At 39.5% G+C, this 20,920-nt stretch overlaps 2 protein-coding genes across 6 annotated transcripts in view; one reads left to right on the top strand and one right to left on the bottom strand.

Moving 5' to 3' along the window:
• Positions 1-20,920, bottom strand: part of ANLN (anillin, actin binding protein) — a 175,184-nt gene that overhangs the window by 89,964 nt on the left and 64,300 nt on the right. The gene's annotated exons all lie outside the window — the stretch shown is intronic.
• The window catches only part of MATCAP2 (microtubule associated tyrosine carboxypeptidase 2), an 86,489-nt gene that overhangs the window by 29,309 nt on the left and 36,260 nt on the right, over positions 1-20,920 (top strand). For 3 of the 5 annotated variants that reach the window (XM_086396563.1, XM_086396560.1, XM_086396561.1), the window contains one exon: positions 11,363-12,069. The exons of 1 other annotated variant lie outside the window; for it this stretch is intronic. In XM_086396563.1, coding sequence (XP_086252689.1) covers positions 11,363-12,069 — 707 coding nt within the window. Of the gene's footprint in view, positions 1-10,638; positions 10,790-11,362; positions 12,070-20,920 lie in introns of all 5 variants that reach the window. One more of the 5 variants, XM_086396559.1, reaches the window with a different exon arrangement.

Raw genomic sequence — 20,920 nt, 5'->3', positions numbered from 1 at the left:
AAATGCTCTTAACTGGGAATCTGACATTTTTAAGAATCCTTAAATACAGTTGAGTTTCTCAATTCTTAAATGATACTACCTTTTCATCTCTTTCTTCTTACAGTTGAGAAACTATATTGGACAATGTTGAATTCAGATTGTAATTAAAAGATTACCTATTATAATGCAGACAAATTGGGCAATAAATGTTTTCAAAGATACCAATTTTTAACATACCATGTAAAAAATTATGGTCTTAACTTACATTCAGTAAAGTTCACAAGTCTTAAAGGGGCAGCCTGATGAATCTGTACATATGTAACCACTGTCCAGAATAAAATACAGGGCATTTTTAGCCCCTAAAACTTTATTACCACCTCCCAAATTATAACCCCTCCCCCAAAGGTAATCACTTTTCTGTCTTCTAATACCATAAATTAGTTTTGTCTGTTTTTGAACCACATATAAATGAAATTATACAGTATAAACTCTCATGATCTGGCTGTTTGCTCAGTATTGTCTAGAGTCATCCGTACTATTGTAACCTAATTGTTTTTTTTTTTTCCATTGCAATGTATTTTATTATATAAATATATCACAATTTATTCATCCTTTCTACTATTGACAAATACCATTTAAATAATGATAAACAACCTGGTGAAATTAAAGTGTTTATCTTGTTTGGGGATTATTTTGTTTTGCCTTCTGTTTGTAATTAAACAGCCTATTGTTTTGTGGTATAAAATTATCCCAGCTTCTCAGGTTTCATAAGTATTAGTGAAATATATGAGATTGCCATTTTATGGGTCAAAATTGGTTGAATGGTATTTTCCACCAGGCTGTGATGCTGATGATCTGATCTTTCCTTTAGCCAGAGACCTTATAATTACTGTGAAAGCTCACCTATTCAGTTGTGAAACACTTTTAAGAGTTTAGTAAACAGTGTTCCCTCCCTCTCCTGTTTCTTTAGATGAGGAACAGGAGGCACCCATGGGTTTAGTAATTAGGCTACTATTACAGAGAGGTTATTGAAAGAGTTGGGAATGGAAGCCAGGAATCTTGGTATTCTTTTCACCTGTTCTAGATACAAATTCAGCTTTCATTGTGTTGGTAATTTCAGTATATATGTGACTATACTGACCACCAACTTTAATGTAATATTATTTTGCAATTTTCCCTCAATATGGGTAATCAGTTTGGGGTGAATGGCTTCTTTGATCAACACGTTTTCATTTCCTCCAAGGCTATAGTGAAGCAGATTGCTGGTGGCTAAAATGTTACTTTAAACAGTGACTTAATATGAGAGTATGAGTTTTACTACTTTTACAACAGGAAGTGAGTTACACTTTCCCCCAAAGAAGCCTGCTTATGCTTTAAGAAGTCTCAATTTTTTGGTAAAAATTGAGTTAGGCGAATATGGTGTCTTCATTGAAATCTTTTTGTTCTTAAGCCTGTTTTAAAAGTCATATTTTCCTAAAGTAAGCAATAGTATTTAAAATTACAAAAACAGTCTTTTAGGTTCTCCACTGCTTAATACAACAAAATAAGATTTGTTTGAGCATTCCTTGGACAGCAAGATCAAACCAGTCAATTGTAAAGGGAATGAACCCTAAACATTCATTGGAAGGACTGATGCTGAAGCTCAAGTACTTTGGCCATCTGATGCAAAGAACTGACTCACTGGAAAAGACCCTGATGCTAGGAAAAACTGAGGGCAGGAGGAAAAGGGGGCAATAGAGGATGAGATGGTTGGATGGCATCATTGACTCAATGGACATGAGTTTGAGCAAACTCCTAGAGATAGTGAAGGATGAGGAAGCCTGGTGTGTTGCAGTCCGTGAGGTCACAAAGGATTGGACACAACTGAGTGACTGAACAGTAACAGCAAAATAAGATTAGTATGACTCTTGAGAAATTAATTTATATCAATCTTGTAAGAATTGTTTGAAGGCCCACCTGCCCTGCTTTTATGAACTTCATGGGATATCAGCATTTGGCAGGATTCACATTTATTTGAAACAGATACACCATTGGTACTCCCAGCCTACTTAATAGCAGGTGGAGCTTAAAAAGGACTAATGCTAAATCTCTCAGTTAGATAATTCACAAGTGAACTGAAACTCCTGGGAGGGAGTGTTTTAGCAGATAGTTTAGAATTGAACTATCCTGAAGTTTATAGCCTGTTTGCAATGGGACAAAATTATGAATTTTGGTCACTGATGCTTTATGACAAAACAACAGAAAACTCTAGGTTTTAGGAACCAAATAAAGCAGTTTTACATTGAATACTCATTTAAAAAAAACCTGTAATAAACCAACGAAATTAGGAATTGTTCAGAGCAGTTTATTCACTGATTTTAATTTGAGGTAACTCCCTTCCTTTTTATTATGAAGAGCAAATGAAAAAAAAACCTGATTACCTCGCTTTACCTTCCTGGCTGTGCCTAGCCCTTACCTGACTTTTCTAGGTTTATGACACCCTTGTTCTTATCTCAGTTCTCTTTTTTCCCTTTCAGTGTCCATTTCAGTCTTTCTTTGATTATCACCTCTTGTCTTCTAAATTTGTGGTGTCTTATTAGGGAAACCGACACTGTTCATGGGCATTTGGACTGCAGCTTGTGTTCCTTAGCCCATGTTTGCCCAGCCTACCTAGTTTTGACTATCAGTTGGCAACACTTAAGTATTTAAACCTGTGGGAATCTGGGACCTACCAGCCGTTGATGAAAGTTTTATTTGTTCTGTTTACTTGGCGTTGGTTTTTTATGTTACTGAACAGCCACTTTGTGTAGTCAGCCTTCAGCATGTCCCTATGCAATCTAGTTCCTACTTCTCAGCTTGTCCACGTGGTAGACAGTTTATTTAGCTCCTACTAGAAGCAACTTAGCAGCAGCAGCAGCAGTTTAGAGACATGGGTTCGATCCCTGGGTTGGGAAGATCCCCTGGAGGAGGTCATAGCAATCCACTCCAGTATTCTTGCCTAGTGAATCCCATGGACAGAGGAGCCTGGATGGCTATAGTCCAAGGGGTCACAGAGTTGGACACCATTGAAGTGACTACACACACACTCACAATTTATACTTTCATGTTATCTTTAGACAGTAGAATTCAGATTTCATATGTTGGCTTAGAAAATGTTAACTAGAAGGACTTCTGAGTACCTTTTGTATTTGGATTGTTTATTGTCCACTTTTAACATCATACTGTTTCTTTACCTTAAATCCTATGATTTCTGGGTTTAAAACTTAGCATTTAGTGCACAATTTCTCTACCTTAGCACTATTTTAGGATGAATGCTTTTGTTGAAGGAGGCTGTCATATGCACTGAAGGATGTTTAGTCTCATCCCTGGCCTCTAACTACAAGATTCTGGCAGCATCACTCCCTGGTTGTGATAGCCAAGTGCCCTAGAGGGCACAGTTGCTCTCAGCTGAGAACCTCTGGTTCAAGGTCTTGCAGGTTATTTTTCCACTACTGCAATGATCTCCTCAGATATATGGAATGGTTCCAAAACTACAAATACATGTTTATCTACAGTGGTTAGAGAGTAGCAACTTAAGGATCATACCATTCATTAATTTATTCAGTGTACATTTATTGAATGTCTACCAGATACCTTGCTAGATGTTGGAAAGAGATGAATAAAACATGGTCGTGTACCTATCTTGGTACATTAGTGATTCCGATTACTATGTCTTAATAGGGTGCCGTGTCTTGTACAGAGGAAGAAAGGTGTAGTGCTGTGCGTGTAGCAGATTTAATACCGAATGTCTGTTGATAATTGAATGACTGTCCTTATATAATAGAATGAGCATGGACTCTGTAATCAGACACATTCAGATCATAGCTTGTTCTTCACTACTTTGTCATATAACCTTGAGCAAATTATTTAAAATTTCTGAAGGTTAAATGATAAAACACTACAGTCTTTGGTGAAATCCCAAAGTCACATAAATGTGTCAACAAATAGTGGCTGCTATTATTATTTATTCAGTTCAGTTGCTTAGTTATGTCCGACTCTTTGCGACCCTGTGGACTGCAGCACACCAGGCTTCCCTGTCCACCAATTCCCGAAGCTTGCTCGAACTCACATCCATCAAGTCAGTGATGCCATCCAACCATCTCATCCTCTCTCATCCCCTTCTCTTCCCGCCTTCAATCTTTCCCAGCATCAGGGTCTTTTCCAATGAGTCACTTCTTCACATCAGGTGGCCAAAGTATTGGAACTTCAGCTTCAACATCAGTCCTTCCAATGAATATTCAGGACTGACTTCCTTTAGAATTGAATGGTTTGATCTCCTTGTAGTCCAAGGGACTCTCAAGAGTCTTCTCCAACACCACAGTTCAGAAGCATCAGTTCTTCAGTGCTCAGCTTTCTTTATGAGAGAAAAGCTCTCACATCCATACATGACTACTGGAAAAACCATAGCTTTGACTAGATGGACCTCTGTCAGAAAAGTAATGTTTGCTTTTTAATATGCTGTCTAGGTTGCTCATAGCTTTTCTCCCAAGGAGCAAGTGTCTTTTAATTTCATGGCTGCAGTCACTGCCCGCAGTGATTTTGGAGCCCAGGAAATAGTCACTATTTCCATTGTTTCCCCATATATTTGCTATGAAGTGATGGGACCAAATGTCATGATCTTAGTTTTTTGAATGTTGAGTTTTAAGCCAGCTTTTTTACTCTCCTCTTTCTTTCACTTTCATCAAGAGGCTTTTTAGTTCCTCTTCACTTTCTGCCATAAGGGTGGTGTCATCTGCATATCTGAGGTTATTGATATTTCTCCCAGCAGTCTTGATTCCAACTTGTGCTTCAGCCAGCCCGGCATTTTGCATGATATACTCTGCATAGAAGTTAAATAAGCAGGGTGATGATATACAGCCTTGATGTACTTCTTTCCCAGTTTGGAACCAGTCTGTTGTTCCATATCTGGTTCTAACTGTTGCTTCCTGACCTGCATACAGATTTCTCAGAGGGCAGGTAAGGTGGTTTGGTATTCCCATCTCTTTCAGAATTTTCCACAGTTTGTTGTGATCCACACGATCAAAGGCTTTGGTGTAGTCAATAAAGTAGAAGTAGATGTTTTTCTGGAACTCTCTTGCTTTTTCCATGATCCATAGGATGTTGGCAATTTGATCTCTGGTTCCTCTCCCTTTTCTAAATTATTTATTACTATTTATTATAGAAAGGATCCCTGAATGTCTAATCTTGAATGAATGAGTGACAGATCTATGTAGATAAAGTTTTTTTAAAAATTGAATTAATGGGTTGTCTTTCTTGGCAAGGAAAGCAGCTGTCCAAGTCAGCTAGCATTGAAATTGCCTCCATAGTAGGAGCCAGAGGTTGAGAACTAGAGGTGTAAGGATCCACGAGACTTGCAAAAGAGAGCTGTTTGAGAGAATCATGTATCACATTAGCAGAAAGGATTTAGAAAAGGTTTTATAGGCAGACGTGGTCTGATAGGAATTCAAATAAGAGAATTTAAGACAAACTGGAACACTTGGTCAGTTAATTGAATGTGAAAGCTCTTAAAGCGTTCAGCTGAATTCTCAAGTGTTTCTCTTCACATTGCTCTCTTCCTTCTCTGAATTCTACATTATTATCTGTACCTTTTGTTTTTCATATTTAAGCTTATACTACCTCATGCTGCTGCTGCTGCTGCTGCTAGTCGCTTCAGTCGTGTCCGACTCCTAGCGACCCCATGGACTGCAGCCTTCCAGGCTCCTCCATCCATGGGATTTTCCAGGCAAGAGTACTGGAGTGGGGTGCCATTGCCTTCTCCGAACTACCTCATATTAGTACTCAAATCTTCATAGAACTGCCTTACCTTCAGAGCCATATTGGAGGCTATGCGAAGACAAGAACGATGTAATTATACAGATGTTTTTCAGATTCATGTACCTTTTAGCAATACTCCTGTATTTGTGGAATGAAAGAGTGCACTCTGCTCTCCTCTTTCACCTTCATCAAGAGGCTCTTTAATTCCTCTTTGCTTTCTGCTATTAAGGTGGTGTCATCTGCATATCTGAGGTTGTTGATATTTCTCCCTGCAGTCTGTATTCCAGCTTGTGATTCATCCAGCCCACCATTTTGCATGATATACTCCGCATACAAGTTAAATAAGCAGGGAGACAATACATAGCCTTATTGTACTCCTTTCCCATATTGAAACCAGTCAGTTGTTCCATGTAAGATTCTAACAGTTGCTTCTTGACCCACGTATAGGTTTCTCAGGAAATAGCTAAGGTGGTCTGGTATTCCAGTCTCTAAGAATTTTCCAGTTTGTTGTGATCTACGCAGTCAAAAGTTTTAGTGTAGTCAATGAAGGAGATGTTTTTCTGAAATTCCCTTGCTTTCTCCATGATCCAACGAGTGTTGGCAATTTGATCTCTCATTCCTCTGCCTCTTTGAAACCCAGCATGTACATCTGGAAGCTTTTGGTATAAGTGCTGCTTAAGGCTTCCCTAGTGGCTCAGTTCTTTGGAAGGAACGATGCTAAAGCTGAAACTCCAGTACTTTGGCCACCTCATGCGAAGAGTTGACTCACTGGAAAAGACCCTGATGCTGGGAGGGATTGGGGGCAGGAGGAGAAGGGGATGACAGAGGATGAGATGGCTGGATGGCATCACCGACTCGATGGACTGAGTTTGAGTGAACTCCAGGAGTTGGTGATGGACAGAGAGGCCTGGCGTGCTGCAGTTCATGGGGTTGCAAAGAGTCAGACACGACTGAGCGACTGAACTGAACTGAACTGAGTGGCTCAGTTGGTAAAGAATCCTGCTGCAATGTGGGAGACCTGGGTTCGATCCCTGGGTTGGGAAGATCCCCTGTAGAAGGGCATGGCAACCCACTCCAGTATTCTTGCCTGGAGAATCCCCATGGACAGAGGTGCCTGGTGGGCTGCAGTCTATGGAGGTCAGAAAGAGTCAGATATGATTGAGTGACTAAGCACACAACACAAGCCTAGCTTGAAGGATTTTGAGCATAACCTTACTAGCATGTGAAATGAGTGCAATTGTATGGTAGTTTGAACATTCTTTGGCATTGCCCTTTTTTGGGATTGGAATGAAAACTGACCTTTTCCAGTCCTGTGGCCACTGCTCAGTTTTTTGAATTTGCTGACATATTGTATACAACACTTTAATAGCATCATCTTTTAGGGTTTTAAATAACTCAGCTGAAATTCCATCATCTTTGTTAGCAGTAACGCTTCCTAAGGCCCACTTGACTTCATACTCTAGGATGTCTGGCTCTAGGTGAGTGACCATAACATTGTGGTTATCTGGGTCATTAAAACCCTATCGTTCTTCTGTGTATTCTGGCCGCCTCTTCTTAATCTTTTCTGATAGGGGCTTACTGTTTATGTTCTTTATCATGCCTATCCTTGATTGCTTGTACTCAATATGCCAGCAAATTTGGAAAACTCGGCAGTGGCCACAGGACTGGAAAAGGTCAGTTTTTATTCCAATCCCAAAGAAAGGCAATGCCAAAGAATACTCAAATTACTGCACAATTGCATTCATCTCACACGCTAGTAAAGTAATGCTCAAAATTCTCCAAGCCAGGCTTCAGCAATACACAAACTGTGAACTTCCAGAAGTTCAAGCTGGTTTTAGAAAAGGCAGAGGAACCAGAGATCAAATTGCCAACATCTGCTGGATCATCGAAAAGGCAAGAGTTCCAGAAAAACATCTATTTCTGCTTTATTGACTATGCCAAAGCCTTTGACTGTGTGGATCACAATAAACTGTGGAAAATTCTGAAAGAGATGGGAAGACCAGACCACCTGACCTGCCTCTTGAGAAATTTGTATGCAGGTTAGGAAGCAACAGTTAGAACTGGACATGGAACAACAGACTGGTTCCAAATAGGAAAAGGAGTACGTCAAGGCTGTATATTGTCACCCTGCTTATTTAACTTCTATGCAGAGTACATCATGAAAAATGCTGGGCTGGAAGAAGCACAAGCTGGAATCAAGATTGCCTGGAGAAATATCAATAACCTCAGATATGAGGTTATGGCAGAAAGTGAAGAGGAACTAAAAAAGCCTCTTGATGAAGGTGAAAGAGGAGAGTGAAAAAGTTGGATTAAAACTCAACATTCAGAAAACAAAGATCATGGCATCTGGTCCCATCACTTCATGGGAAATAGATGGGGAAACAGTGGAAACAGTGTCAGACTTTATTTTGGGGGGCTCCACTATCACTGCAGATGGTGACTGCAGCCATGAAATTAAAAGACACTTATTCCTTGGAAGGAAAGTTATGACCAACCTAGATAGCATATTCAAAAGCAGAGACATTACTTTGTCAACAAAGGTCCGTCTAGTCAAGGCAACGGTTTTTCCAGTGGTCATGTATGGATGAGAGAGTTGGACTGTGAAGAAAGCTGAGTGCCGAAGAATTGATGCTTTTGAACTGTGGTGTTGGAGAAGACTCTTGAGAGTCCCTTGGACTGCAAGGAGATCCAACCAGTCCATTCTGAAGGAGATCAGCCCTGGGATTTCTTTGGAAGGAATGATGCTAAAGCTGAAAGTCCAGTACTTTGGCCACCTCATGCGAAGAGTTGACTCCTTGGAAAAGACACTGATGCTGGGAGGGATTGCGGGCAGGAGGAGAAGGGGACGACAGAGGATGAGATGGCTGGATGGCGTCACTGACTCGATGGACGTGAGTCTGAATGAACTCCAGGAGTTGGTGATGGACAGGAAGGCCTGGTGTGCTGCAATTCATGGAGTCGTAAAGAGTCGGACACGACTGAGCGACTGAACTGAACTGATCCTTGATTGAAATGTTCCCTTGATATCTCCAATTTTCTTGAGATTTCTAGTCTTTCCCATTCTATTGTTTTCCTTCTTTCTTTGCATTTTTCATTTAAGAAGTCCTTCTTATCACTCCTTGCTATTCTCTGGAACTCTGCATTGAGTTGGATATATATTTTCCTTTCTCCCTTGCCTTTCATGTCTCTTCTTTCCTCAGCCTCCTCAGACAATCACCTTGCCTTCTTTCATTACTTTGTCTTCAGGATGGTTTTGGTCACCACCTTCTGTACAATGTTATGAACCTCCGTCCATAGTTCTTCAGGTACTCTGTCCACCACATCTAATCCCTTGAATCTATTTGTCACATCCACTGCATAATCATAAGGGATTTGATTAGGTCATACCTGAATGGCCTAGTGGGTTTCCCTACTTTCTTCAATATAAGCCTGAATTTTGCAATAAGGAGCTCATGATCTGAGCCACAGTCAGCTTCCGGTCTTGTTTTTGCTGACTGTGTAGAGCATCTCCATCTTTGGCTGCAAAGAATATAATCAATCTGATTTCAGTATTTCCCATTTGGTGATTTTGATGTGCAGAGTTATCTCTTGGGTTGTTCTCTTGACAGAACTGTTAGCCTTTGCCCTGCTTCATTTTGTACTCCCAAGTCCAATAACTTGCCTGTTATTCCAGGTATCTTTTGACTTCCTACTTTTGCATTCCAGTCCCCTGTGGTGAAAATGATACCGTTTTTGGTGTTAACTCTATGAGGTGTTGTAGGTCTTTATAGAAGTAGTCAACTTCAGCTTCTTCGGCATTAGTGGTTGGGGCATAGACTTGGATTACTGTGATGTTGAATGGTTTGCCCAGGAAATGAACTGAGATCATGCTGTCATTTTTGAGATTGCACCCAAGTACTGCATTTTGGACTCTTATTGACTTTGCGGGCTACTCCATTTCTTCTAAGGGATTCTTGCCCACAGTAGTAAATATAATAGTCACCTGAATTAAATTCTCCCGTCATCCATTTTAGTTCATTGACTCCTAAGATGCCAGTGTTCAGTCTTGCCATCTCCTGCTTGATCACGTCCAATTTACCTTAATTCATGGACCTTACATTTCATGTTCCTATGCAGTATTATTTATAGTATTGGACATTATTTTCACCACCAGACACAACCACAGCTGAGTATTGTTCCTGTTTTGGCCCAGCCACTACATTCTTACTGGCTTTTTTTTTGCCCTCAGCTCTTCCCTAGTAGCATATTGAACACCTTCCAACCTGGGGTGCTCATCTTCCAGTTTTGTATCTTTTTGCCTTTTCATACTGTCCATGAAGTTCTCCAGGCAAAAATACTGGAGTGGGTTGCCATTTTCTCCTCCAGTGGACCACATTTCGTCAGAACTCTTCACTACGACTTGTCTGTTTTGGGTGGCCCTGCATAGCATGGCTCATAGCTTCAGTGAGCTGTGCAAGCCCTTTTGCCACAGCAAGGCTGTGATCCATGGAGGAGAAAGGCAAAACTGACCTCTCCGTGTATGAGATATCGTACATAGTGGGCTTCCCTGGTGGCGCTAGTGATAAAGAATCCTCTGCCAATACAGGGTAGACGTAAGAGACACAGGTTCAATCCCTGGGTCAGGAAGGTCCCCTGAAGGAGGGCACAGCAACCTACTGCAGTATTCTTGCCTGGAAAATCCCATGGATAGAGGAGCCTGGAAGGCTGCAGTCCATGTGGTTGCACAGAGTTGGACATGACTGAAGCGACTTACCTTGCATGCACATCCTATGTAGTAATTATGTTTTTAAAAGACTTGGCAAGAAAAAATTTGATTTTGTTTAATGTTAACCTGTGTTGTATAGTTGCTAAGTCATGTCCATCTCTTTGCAACTCCATGAACTGCAGCCTGCCAGGCTCCTCTGTCCATGGGATTTCCCAGGCAAGAATACTGGAGTGGATTGCCATTTCCTTCTTCGAGGGGATCTTCCAGATGCAGGGATCGAACCCACGCCTCCTGCATTGCAGATGGATTCTTTACTGCTGAGCCACCAGGGAAGTCGTACCTTAACCTATATTTAGAAATTAAGAAAAGAAACTAATTAATATTCAGTGATATTACTAAAACATGCTTGAATGTATACTTATTTAATTTAAAATGTTTTTGATATAGATAAGAGAGTATTGTCCTTCTTTTACTGTGGCTATCTTTATATATCGTGTCAGATTTCAAGATTCTATTGGCTTTGAAAGTGTCTTGGATTTTACTTTGATATTGATAATACCATTAAAGTATATCCTTTCTATGAAATCTACATGCTTTGGTAGAATTGAGTATTCAGATTATTTGTATATTATTATCTCATATCTATAATAAACTTTGATCATCTAAATGGTTTGACGCTAAGGATTTTTACAGCTAATTTGTTGTATATACATTCTTATAAAACTGACAATGTCTAGCCTGACCAAAATTTAATAATATATTATTTTAATATTTAAAATGTGTTTTCCAAAGATTGTTGCAAAATTATAAAAGTTTAAAGACCCTTCAGAATGCTTTTTATATAATAAGCAATTTGCTTCATCTGGCATCTTTTTTATTTCTTTTGTTTTGATTTTATTAACACAGAAAAGCTTCACTGGCCTGAGCAAGAGCTTGCTAAGAAGTCCATTCTAAATGCAGAAGCGTCCTTGATCATTGACAGCAAAAGAAGCATTTCACATTTATCTCCTGCAATACTGAAGGACATTTTCACAACTGGAACCAGTAGTTACAATGTCTTACTACAGAGCAAAGAGGAGAAAAAGCATCATTCACAAAAACAGCCTTCCTCCACCGGCTCCAAAAGATGTAGAAAACCCAGCAAATCTCCTAGCTCTTCGCGTAGTAAAGATCTTCGCAAGATGAAAGCCCCAGTGCCTGTGATGAGCAGTAGTACTTGGTACTGCCTAGAAAGGCAGCCTGCTGTGTTTGTCACTGGGTCAGTGTCAAGTCCTGTAAAGTTTACGCATGATATCTCTGTTACAGGAAACCCCATAGTACTGCCACCTAAACCCAAAAATGAAAGAAAAGTGAAGCGACACCTTTTCTCCACACTGCCAAAGCCAAAGCCAAAGCCACAGCCTCTGCTGTCGAGAAGTTTTGAAAAAGGAGATGATTTTTCTGGAAAGAAATTTTGTATACTGACTGCTATAAAGCCCACCAACTTGGAGAAAGAAAAACTGAGGTTCTTCAAGTCCGACTACACCTACAATCCTCAGTTTGAGTATGCTAATCCCTCTCTGCCAAGCGTATTGGCCAAGCACAGCAATGCATCTGATCGATTTCTTAAGCAGGTAAAATGCTGCTTCCGTCATGTGATTTCACTTTATGTAGTGAAAACAATTATTTGCCGTCATTTAAAAAGCCAAAAAAGTTCTAAAATACTCCAATTATTTATAGTTATCTCCCATCTAGGATACATAAATATGTGACAAGAAATCTCTAGGTGAGTGTCAACCCATATTTAAATTACTTCGCTCTAATCAAAATTTATAAAGAATCTACTATGTAAACATTGTGTCAGGAAGCAACTATATTAGGAAAAAGCTTCAGATTCTGACTCTAAGGTTTCATTTGGGATTTACAGACTTGTGGCCCTTTCATAAATCCACATACAAGTGTTTGTGTTTTCTTTTTGATTTTGAATGCGTTAGATGGAGCATGCATATTTCTGGTTCTCCCTGTTGTATTACATTCACAGCTTGCTTAGGCCCCAAATGGCATTTTGGGGACTGAGGCTTGAAACTTGCCAAAGTACTTTTTAATGCTTTACTGAAATTTTTAACAATCATCAAATAACTATTTCAGTATTCACTTAAAAAAGAAAATAATGGAATTTTTAAAACTACCTTCAGGGTTCACAAATCATGATGCAGATGATAATAAAAGCATCTCTTTCCAATTGCTCAATTTAGATATTTAGCACATAGTTTTGTGTGTTAAGGTCTTATGAACTTCAAAATCTGCTTAAGTTTTTGAGGAGAAATTGGCTGATATTTACCTTCAGGGCATAGAGCTAAGATCTTAAAAGCAGACTACATTTGGTTAAATTAACTTTGTATAGGGTTTTTATAATGCATTAGGTTCAACTTGGCTTCATTACTGGTTGAAAATCTGTAGGCTCCATGAAGCCACGTGATTCCATTTATCTTTAGCGGATGCCCTGTTTTAGCATTTTGCTGCAGTGCAAGTTCTTTGGACTTGTGGCCAGCAAATTTTTTTATTGTTTGTTATAGATTATATGAAATCTGACCAGTCTTTTAAAGCTTTTTCTTTTAGTTGCTCAGGAAAATGCACTGCCCCCCTGCCTTTTTAATTGGAGTATAGTTGATTTACAGTATTGTTTCAGGTGTACAGAAAAGTACATCTGTTATACATGAATCCACTCTCTTCTAGATTCTTTTCCCATATAGGTTATTATAGAGTACTGAGCAGAGATCCCTGTGCTATGCAGTAGGTCTTTATTAGTTATCTGTTTTATATACAGTGGTGTGTATTACATTCCCTTAAAATTGACAGTAATATAAAAATGCTATTTGTGGTTTTTCCCCCTTAATGCTAAAAGAGATGGCTGAGATTTCTTTATCAGTATTCTTTAATTTGGAGTCTTACTGCAAGCCCTACCAGTTGGTAAAGGGATTTCCCACCATTAGGTCAAAATGAATGCTCTTTCATGCCCTTGGATGGGAGTTAGGAAGCATCAGCAGCTCCAAAGATTGAGAATTGACAGTGGTTGGTTTCTGGCCCTACAATCTTTATTTTAGCCCAATTTCAACTTTTTATGCTTGGGTCATTTGAGACTTCTAAATAGGACCAGTAATCCTAGCTGGCTGGTATTAAATACTTCAAATGCCACCGTTTGGGAGAATGATCACAACAAAAGCCAAATGTACTTCAAACCACTTTAATCAAATAAAGGAGATTCATCAGAACAGGGCCTCCATAAAATATGCTTAAGTTCCTACTTAGCATCTGAATGAATTCTGACTTGATATATCCTTCCCCTTCCCAGCTGTGAAGTTAAAGCATCAGCTTCAGGGCTAGTTTCAGGACTTAGAATTGTGCTCCTCAGAGGGGTCAGGATGGCCAACTAGCCCACTGGTCTCTGGCCTCCACCCTTGAGGCCTTGCCAACCCATAGCTGGTAGTCTTGTAAGTATCATGATCTGGATCTTTCCAAGGCAGGCAATCTGTATTGTTGTTGGACAGTGACTGTGGTCCTTTTTAGTGCACAGATTGGCAGAGCAATAGTAAATGCAGGCCAGATACGTCTACCATAGTGGAACCAAGGTCGTGCCCAGGTTCGATTCATTCCTAATTGGTTGCGCTGTCAATGTCAAGGAGTTCCAGGACTCAAGTTTTTTTCTAGTCTAGGCAGTAGGTTCCTCAGGAGGTCCTCAGGCCCTTTAGGTAGTTCAGAGCATCTAGCATGGGCTGCAGGACTTGAAAATAACTCCACGTGGAGCCTGCTGAACCCTGCTTAGCCTCTTGCTGGCAGCCATTGTGAGTCTTAGCTCCTCTCAGCTCCTCAACCCTTGGGGGTCAGAAGCTGAGAATGTCTGTTTTCTGAGGTTGTGGACCTTTGCAGGAAAGAGCGCAGTACTTCCTGGTGCTGAAGAAGGGATCTGGGATGAGGAAATGCTGAAAACTATGCAGGGTCAGGTGTCTCCTCATCAGTGAATCAGAAGTAAAGCCTTAGTGGCACATTTGAGCAGTGACCTGGCAGCCAGTACATTCTACCTTACTTCTTTGTGGCTGACTATCCTGGAAAACCTAGGTATCAAATCCATAATGGCTTCAGAGCCAGCGTGTTGTTGAACAAGATGGGAAGGGTCTTCAGGGCAGTGATAGGAATCCTTGGCAGTATTTCCAGCAGTCAAATGAAAATTATATGTTTTTATGAAAGCCAGTGGGTAGCGTAAGTCACTGATTTTCCACTCTAACTGGAATCATATCTCATTGTAGATCATGGCTAGTATCCTGCTAGCTGGAAGCCCTGATTGGTCGAGTGATAGTTAATAACATAGGCAAAATAAGTTAACTTTTGTTTGGCTTGTAAATTAAAGTTTGAATTATGTTCTTGTTAGTAAAGCTGGAGCAGTGGGGATCATCAGTGATTGGAAAAAGTGGGGAGAAGGAAGGCTTTGGGGTGTTGGGGAAAGACCCTGGGCTGAGACTACCCCGCTGGCTGTCAAGGAAGGAATGGTAAAGATATGTACGAGGAGTTAAGAGAACAGGCCTGAGACTACCATCCTTAGAAAGCCTTGGTTGCGAGATTAATTGGAGCCTAGTGTCTGGGAACTTGACTGTTGAACAGTTTCCTATACTGAAATAAACTTTCCCTAAGTGATAAGAGGAGCTTGCCATGCCTCATTGTACAAACAGTATGTTTTATGGAATACCTCTTTTCCTTTCAGGAGCCTGGAATTTTAGATTTGCTAGGCATAGGGGTACTTATGTGACTAGCCTATGATAAAAAATCTTGGGCATTGAGTGTGTGATCAGTTTCATCAGTAGACCAATCTTTACATGTTCTTTACAACTCAGTTGCTGGAGAAGTTAATTGCATCCTATGACTTCATTATGAAAGGATTCTTTTGAGGCTACTTCTGGTTTCCTACAGACTTTACAGGATATAAGAAATGGGGTTAGGATATAAGAAATGGGCTTGGGTTAATTTTTTTTTTAGGGCATTTACATTCAGATTTTAGAAAAAGAAGAATACAAAACTCAATACTAAAAAAAAAATCTCAGTATTGCTCAAGTAAAACATCTCTGTGGGTTATAGTCATTGTCAGTTTGAGACTCCTGGTGAGTTAATAAGGTCTGGCTTCTTACAGCTTTGTAAAGGACCATTGTATGGCACAGTTTCAGGGGATGCTATTTACAAGCTGAGCTTGGGCTCACCTGTGAAAGAGTGATTATTAGTTGCTGCTTTTTGGAAGCTTTAAGATGAGTGTTTACCTTCTGCTGTTTTGGCACCCATCCCCATCTTCCAGCTACAGCTGCAGTCTCAACTCCATAATATATCGTCATTTAGTGCCTTGGAAAGAATAGCAAGGTTAAACCTGGGTGCCTAGACTGTCAACTGAGTAAATTGAAAGAAGCAAGTACGGAGTGCCCCAAGGCGGTCATAGCATTGTAGATGACTGACTTCTCTCCCCATGCCCCTTGGCTCTGCCAGGGAAAAAGCAGAAACATCCATTCCAGCTCCCACATGCGTGTGTGCTAAGTCGCTTCAGTTGTGTCTGACTTGTCATGGCCCTAAGGACTGTAGTTCGCCAGGCTCCTCTGTCCATGGGATTCTGCAGCTCCCACAATATATACCTTTTATCTGTTGACCACTGTCCTAATTGCATTTCTTCTGTTTCCTTTCTATACACAACTGAGAATTGACAAGAGGGTTAAAATAAAGTTATTTTCAATTGAAACAAAATAATTGAACTTTCAAAATGTCTTCAGTGAAGTAGTAATTGTTTTCCTATTCCTAAGGCATTACATTTTTCAAAATAATTGTTATTTGCAAATACAATCAATTTTTGATTATCCATATTAATGGAAGGAAACACTGGTATGGATTGGCTAAAATGGCAAGATTATTCCCTGCTCCCTCCTTCTTGAATAGTTCTCATCAAGGCAGTCATCTTAACTTTCCTGCTGTGATGGTGCTACATTAGCCATAGTAAGTAGAAAACACAGCAACAGAAAAAGCCACAAACAGTTGTTATTTGCAAATACAATTGGTTTTTGATTATCCATATTAGTGGAAGTGGAGGTTGTAGAAGGAAATGATGTTTAACATCCACCATCTAAGTGAAAATAATCCCCTGAAGTGATTTATAAAGAAGAAAACTCTTTGAAACCTTCAATTTGGTTCCAGGGATCTTACCTTTTAACCTCTGGAGGAGAAGACGCAGTTAGGAAAGATGGGGTGGGGGATTAAGTATGGCACCCCACTCCAGTACCCTTGCCTGGAAAATCCCATGGACGGAGGAGCCCGGTAGGCTGAAGTCCATGGGGTCTCGAAGAGTCGGACATGACTGAGCGACTTCCCTTTCACTTTTCACTTTCACGCATTGGAGAAGGAAATGGCAACCCACTCCAGTGTTCTTGCCTGGAGAATCCCAGGGACAGTGGAGCCTGGTGGGCTGCCGTCTATGGGGTCGCACAGAGTCGGACAGGACTGAAGCGACCTAGCAGCAGCAGCAGTATGAGTGAAGAACAGATGGTAAGGACTTGTAATTACTAGAAGAAATGTGTAGATATATTTGTAAAAAAATGATGTAAAAAACATACAGTAAAATGTCTTTTTTCATCTTAGCATATCAGAGTACTCCATAAATGTTAATCTTTTCAGTATTTTGAAACAACCCTCTTAGCCAATAGTGAAATGGATCTTACAGCTATTTATAAGAATCACTGTCTTAAGTAAGAGGTTTATTAGACATATAAATGTAATTAAGAAATTGAAGGATTGCCTTCTTTAAAAAAGTATTCTTTGACTTATTGATTTTTAGGACTCTTGCTGTATAGGAGAGAGGTAGACCCGATCTCTCAAGTTTTTCTTGTACACTGTGGTGCAGAATGTTTCTGTTTCTAATTTTTGCACCCATACTATATACTCATGTAAACATTGCAGTGTCTGCTTCATTTTCCTCATGTATATATTGAGGGGAATAGACTCAGTGATCCTTGAGAGCCCTTTCTAGGACCACACACCTAAGTTCCAGCCCACAAAATACTATGGCTAATCACTTAAAGATTCCATTTCATGTCATTATGTATTCAGTTGTGTCATGCGTTTTGTTAAAATGTTTAACTATCTTTCCACATCATGTGTTAATCACAGAAAAGCTCAGCTTCTGCCTGCTGTTAACTGAAGATTCTTTTACTTCAGATATCAGTGCTTTATTAACTCAACCCATAACTGGCAAATATTTTGGTTTGCTGAAATTAACTTTACAAGTAAGTGGGATTTGTTTCTCTGCAAAACCTAGTGGAAAAAACCATTTCAGTGCAGTTCTTTCTACAATGTGTGTTCAGCTTGACAATTCTAAAGAATGCTTTTTAAACTAAGGTTACTGAGAAAGTAGCCTAACAGCAGAAATGGGAAGAGAATAACCAAGGAAATCAGGGTGTGAGCAAATCTATATTTTATATTAAATTCATGTGAATTTTACATTAAACTTCACAATGTAGCTTTAATATAGGAAAATGTAAATACCTTACTGACTGGCAACCATGTTTACATGAGTATGTAGTATGGGGGCAAAAATTTTAAATGTGAGAACCTGAAACTTAGTAGGAAGGTATTATACTTAACATTATTGGATTGTAAAATTAGCTCTCGTCACCAGAAGTCCAGCAGCATCTTGAGGGGAAAGCACAGACAAGGCACCTTCTGGAAAGGAGAGTAGTCATCAGGAAAGGAACTGTATACCTCAGAGCAGACAGGGGTTCCAACAGCTTGGAGACTGAGTACAAAGTCATAGTATTACCAAGTGCAGGCATATTGTCTTAGTAGTGATAAAACATTAAGAGTGACATAAACTTGAATTCTTATAAAAAGCTGTGTCCACGAGTGAAACAGTACCAGTTGAGAAAGCGAGCTGCAAGAAAGTTGATTTTTTAAAGGTATTTGATGTCTCTCAAAAAGACCTCTTCCATCATAACCATATTATTTAAGAGTTAGGATATTACTTGGTATTAATATATTCTACATCTGCCTAACTGGAAAAAAAAAAGCTGTTCTGCTTATGTAATTAGAGTATCCTAAATATATTTCTTGAAGTAAATGAAAGTTAATGGTCTATGCTATCAAAGGTAGCTTGATAGAGTTATCATAAAATCTCAGAGGTATTTAGAGAAAAGAATTCTGACTTTTTTCCTGCATTGGAATAACATAATGCTTAACATTCTGTGGCATAGCATTGCATTTTCAAATATTCAAAGTAAGTATCTCGATGGACCAACTTCATTATGAAGTGAAGTGAAAGTTGCTCAGTCGTGTCCGACTCTTTGCAACTCACCCCATGGACTATACAGTCCATGGAATTCTCTAGGCCAGAATACTGGAGTGGGTAGCCTTTCCCTTCTCCAGGGGATCTTCCCAACCCAGAGATCAGACCCAGGTCTCCTGCATTGCAGGCAGATTCTTTACCGGCTGAGCCACAAGGGAAGCCCAAGAATACTGGGGTAGGTAGCCTATTCATTCTCCAGTTCACTTCCCAACCCAGGAATCAAACTGGGGTCTCCTGCATTGCAGGCGGATCCTTTACCAACTGAGCTATCAAGGAAGCCCAACTTCATTATGCTAGGAAATAAATTCTGATTTTTTTTCTTCCTGGTTAGCAGACTTTATACAGCTAGGGTCACATGTGTAGGATCTGAGCAGGGATCATAAATGATTGCAGGGAGTTGTCTGGGCACTGTAGGCAACTGGAAACCAGATAGCAGTTGGGCTACAGTTTGGGTCTAGTGTATCATATCCTCAGAAATTGTAAGAGAAGATAGATAACTTGAATTTTATACAAAGTCTTCCAATTTGTAAATGTTGACAACTAATTTAAAGAAAAAAACAAGTTGTTCAAACCAATGAAAACCCGTTTGTGGGCCACAGTCATCCCTTGGGTTGCCAGTTTGCCACCTCCGATTGACCAGATCTATTATACATAAGCTTTGTTTTGAGGCCAGTGATAGTGTAACATAAAGATTTTTAAATGTGGTCCTCAGGAAATGCCTTGCTTTTGGAGTTTATAGTGAAAATGGAATAGGTAATTTATTGTTAGATTAAAATGCATGCATAATACATAAAATCACATTGTGTTCTAAAACAAGTGTTCGTTTTCCTTTTTTGGTAGAAATAACACCATTGGAAATCAAATACCTTCACTGATGATAATATGTCTTGATATAAAATTTCTTTGAGGCCATGTTTTAATTGTACTAGTATTAAGGTATTTTGTGTTGGTAGACCTCAAGTTGTCCAGACAATAAAGGGGGAGGGAAAAGCAAGCCTTCTTTAAACTATACTTCTCCTTAGGTGACACAGTTTTTTGCTGAGCAAATCACAAGCCTTTTTCCAGATTCATTAAAGTTAAAAGATTAGAGTTTAGTACCTCTCATAGTAGTTTTGTGTATTAGATTGGAGATGTAAGGTCATTTCTTAACCTAATATCAAGGAAGATTTTCTTACAGAGACGGAAACACCCCAATCAGATTGTGTGTCCTTGGAAGAAGGTATGACCTTGATGACTCATTGAAACAACACTTCATTGATGTGCCTTTGAAAACTTGCCTAACCTGCAATCTCAGGTTCTTATCTTAACAAATTCTTTTCTCCAAAACAGCTTGAATATCTACTTCTTCCTTGTAGGTAGCGAAAGAAGAGTTTGCAGTACTAATTTGTACTGTTTACAAATATCTTCTCTTGGTAGCATTTACCCTCTCACTCTCCCACTTAACATTGTATACATCCAAACTACCCTTAACCCTGAAGACAGAAGGGGCAGAAGGGGATTGAGGGGAAGGCTGTAGGTGACGGTTTTCTTTGTCCTCTATGTTCTTTCACTCATTCCTTCATTTAAGGCAGACTCAGTGTCTCGGATCTATTTCCGGGATTCTGCATATGTAGAATATAATTTATCGAAACATTTTTCTTTGTTAAACTGCGACCAGATTATAATAAAATCTGTTTTACAGAAAACTGAGTTATTGGCAAATGCAGTTTCTTTTGCTCTCCACACTACTGTCAGTGTCTAAGTGTCAAATCTGATTGTGTCACTTTCCTTCCTGCAAAACTTTAGAGCTCCTCATAATTCAGGATAAAGTCCAAAACTTTTACCATGGCCTGCAGGTCTTTCATGTTTCCTGATCTAGCTCATGCTTAGGTTTCCAAAGTCAACGCTATACTCCCACAGCACCTTGTGCAGATTGTCTGTCATGAAATGTATCACTCTGTTATCATCCTTAAGTTTCTTTTTTTACCTTGACCACAAGACTAACCTCTTTTATAAAAGTGTGTTTTATTTATTTCAGCTGTTCCCAGAATCTGACAGAGATTGAAAATCTCAAAATCAAAATCTCATTTAGATTGAAAATCTCATTTAGATTGAAAATCTCGTTTAGTTCCTGGCACTAAATAAAT

This window comes from Bos grunniens, chromosome 4 (genome assembly GCF_055505025.1).
Source record: "Bos grunniens cultivar Pamir isolate PY7600 chromosome 4, Bosgru_T2T1.0, whole genome shotgun sequence".
In the NCBI taxonomy this organism is placed as follows: domain Eukaryota; kingdom Metazoa; phylum Chordata; class Mammalia; order Artiodactyla; family Bovidae; genus Bos; species Bos grunniens.
The sequence above is the reverse complement of the archived record's forward strand: the minus strand, read 5'-3'. Positions and strand labels throughout refer to the sequence as shown.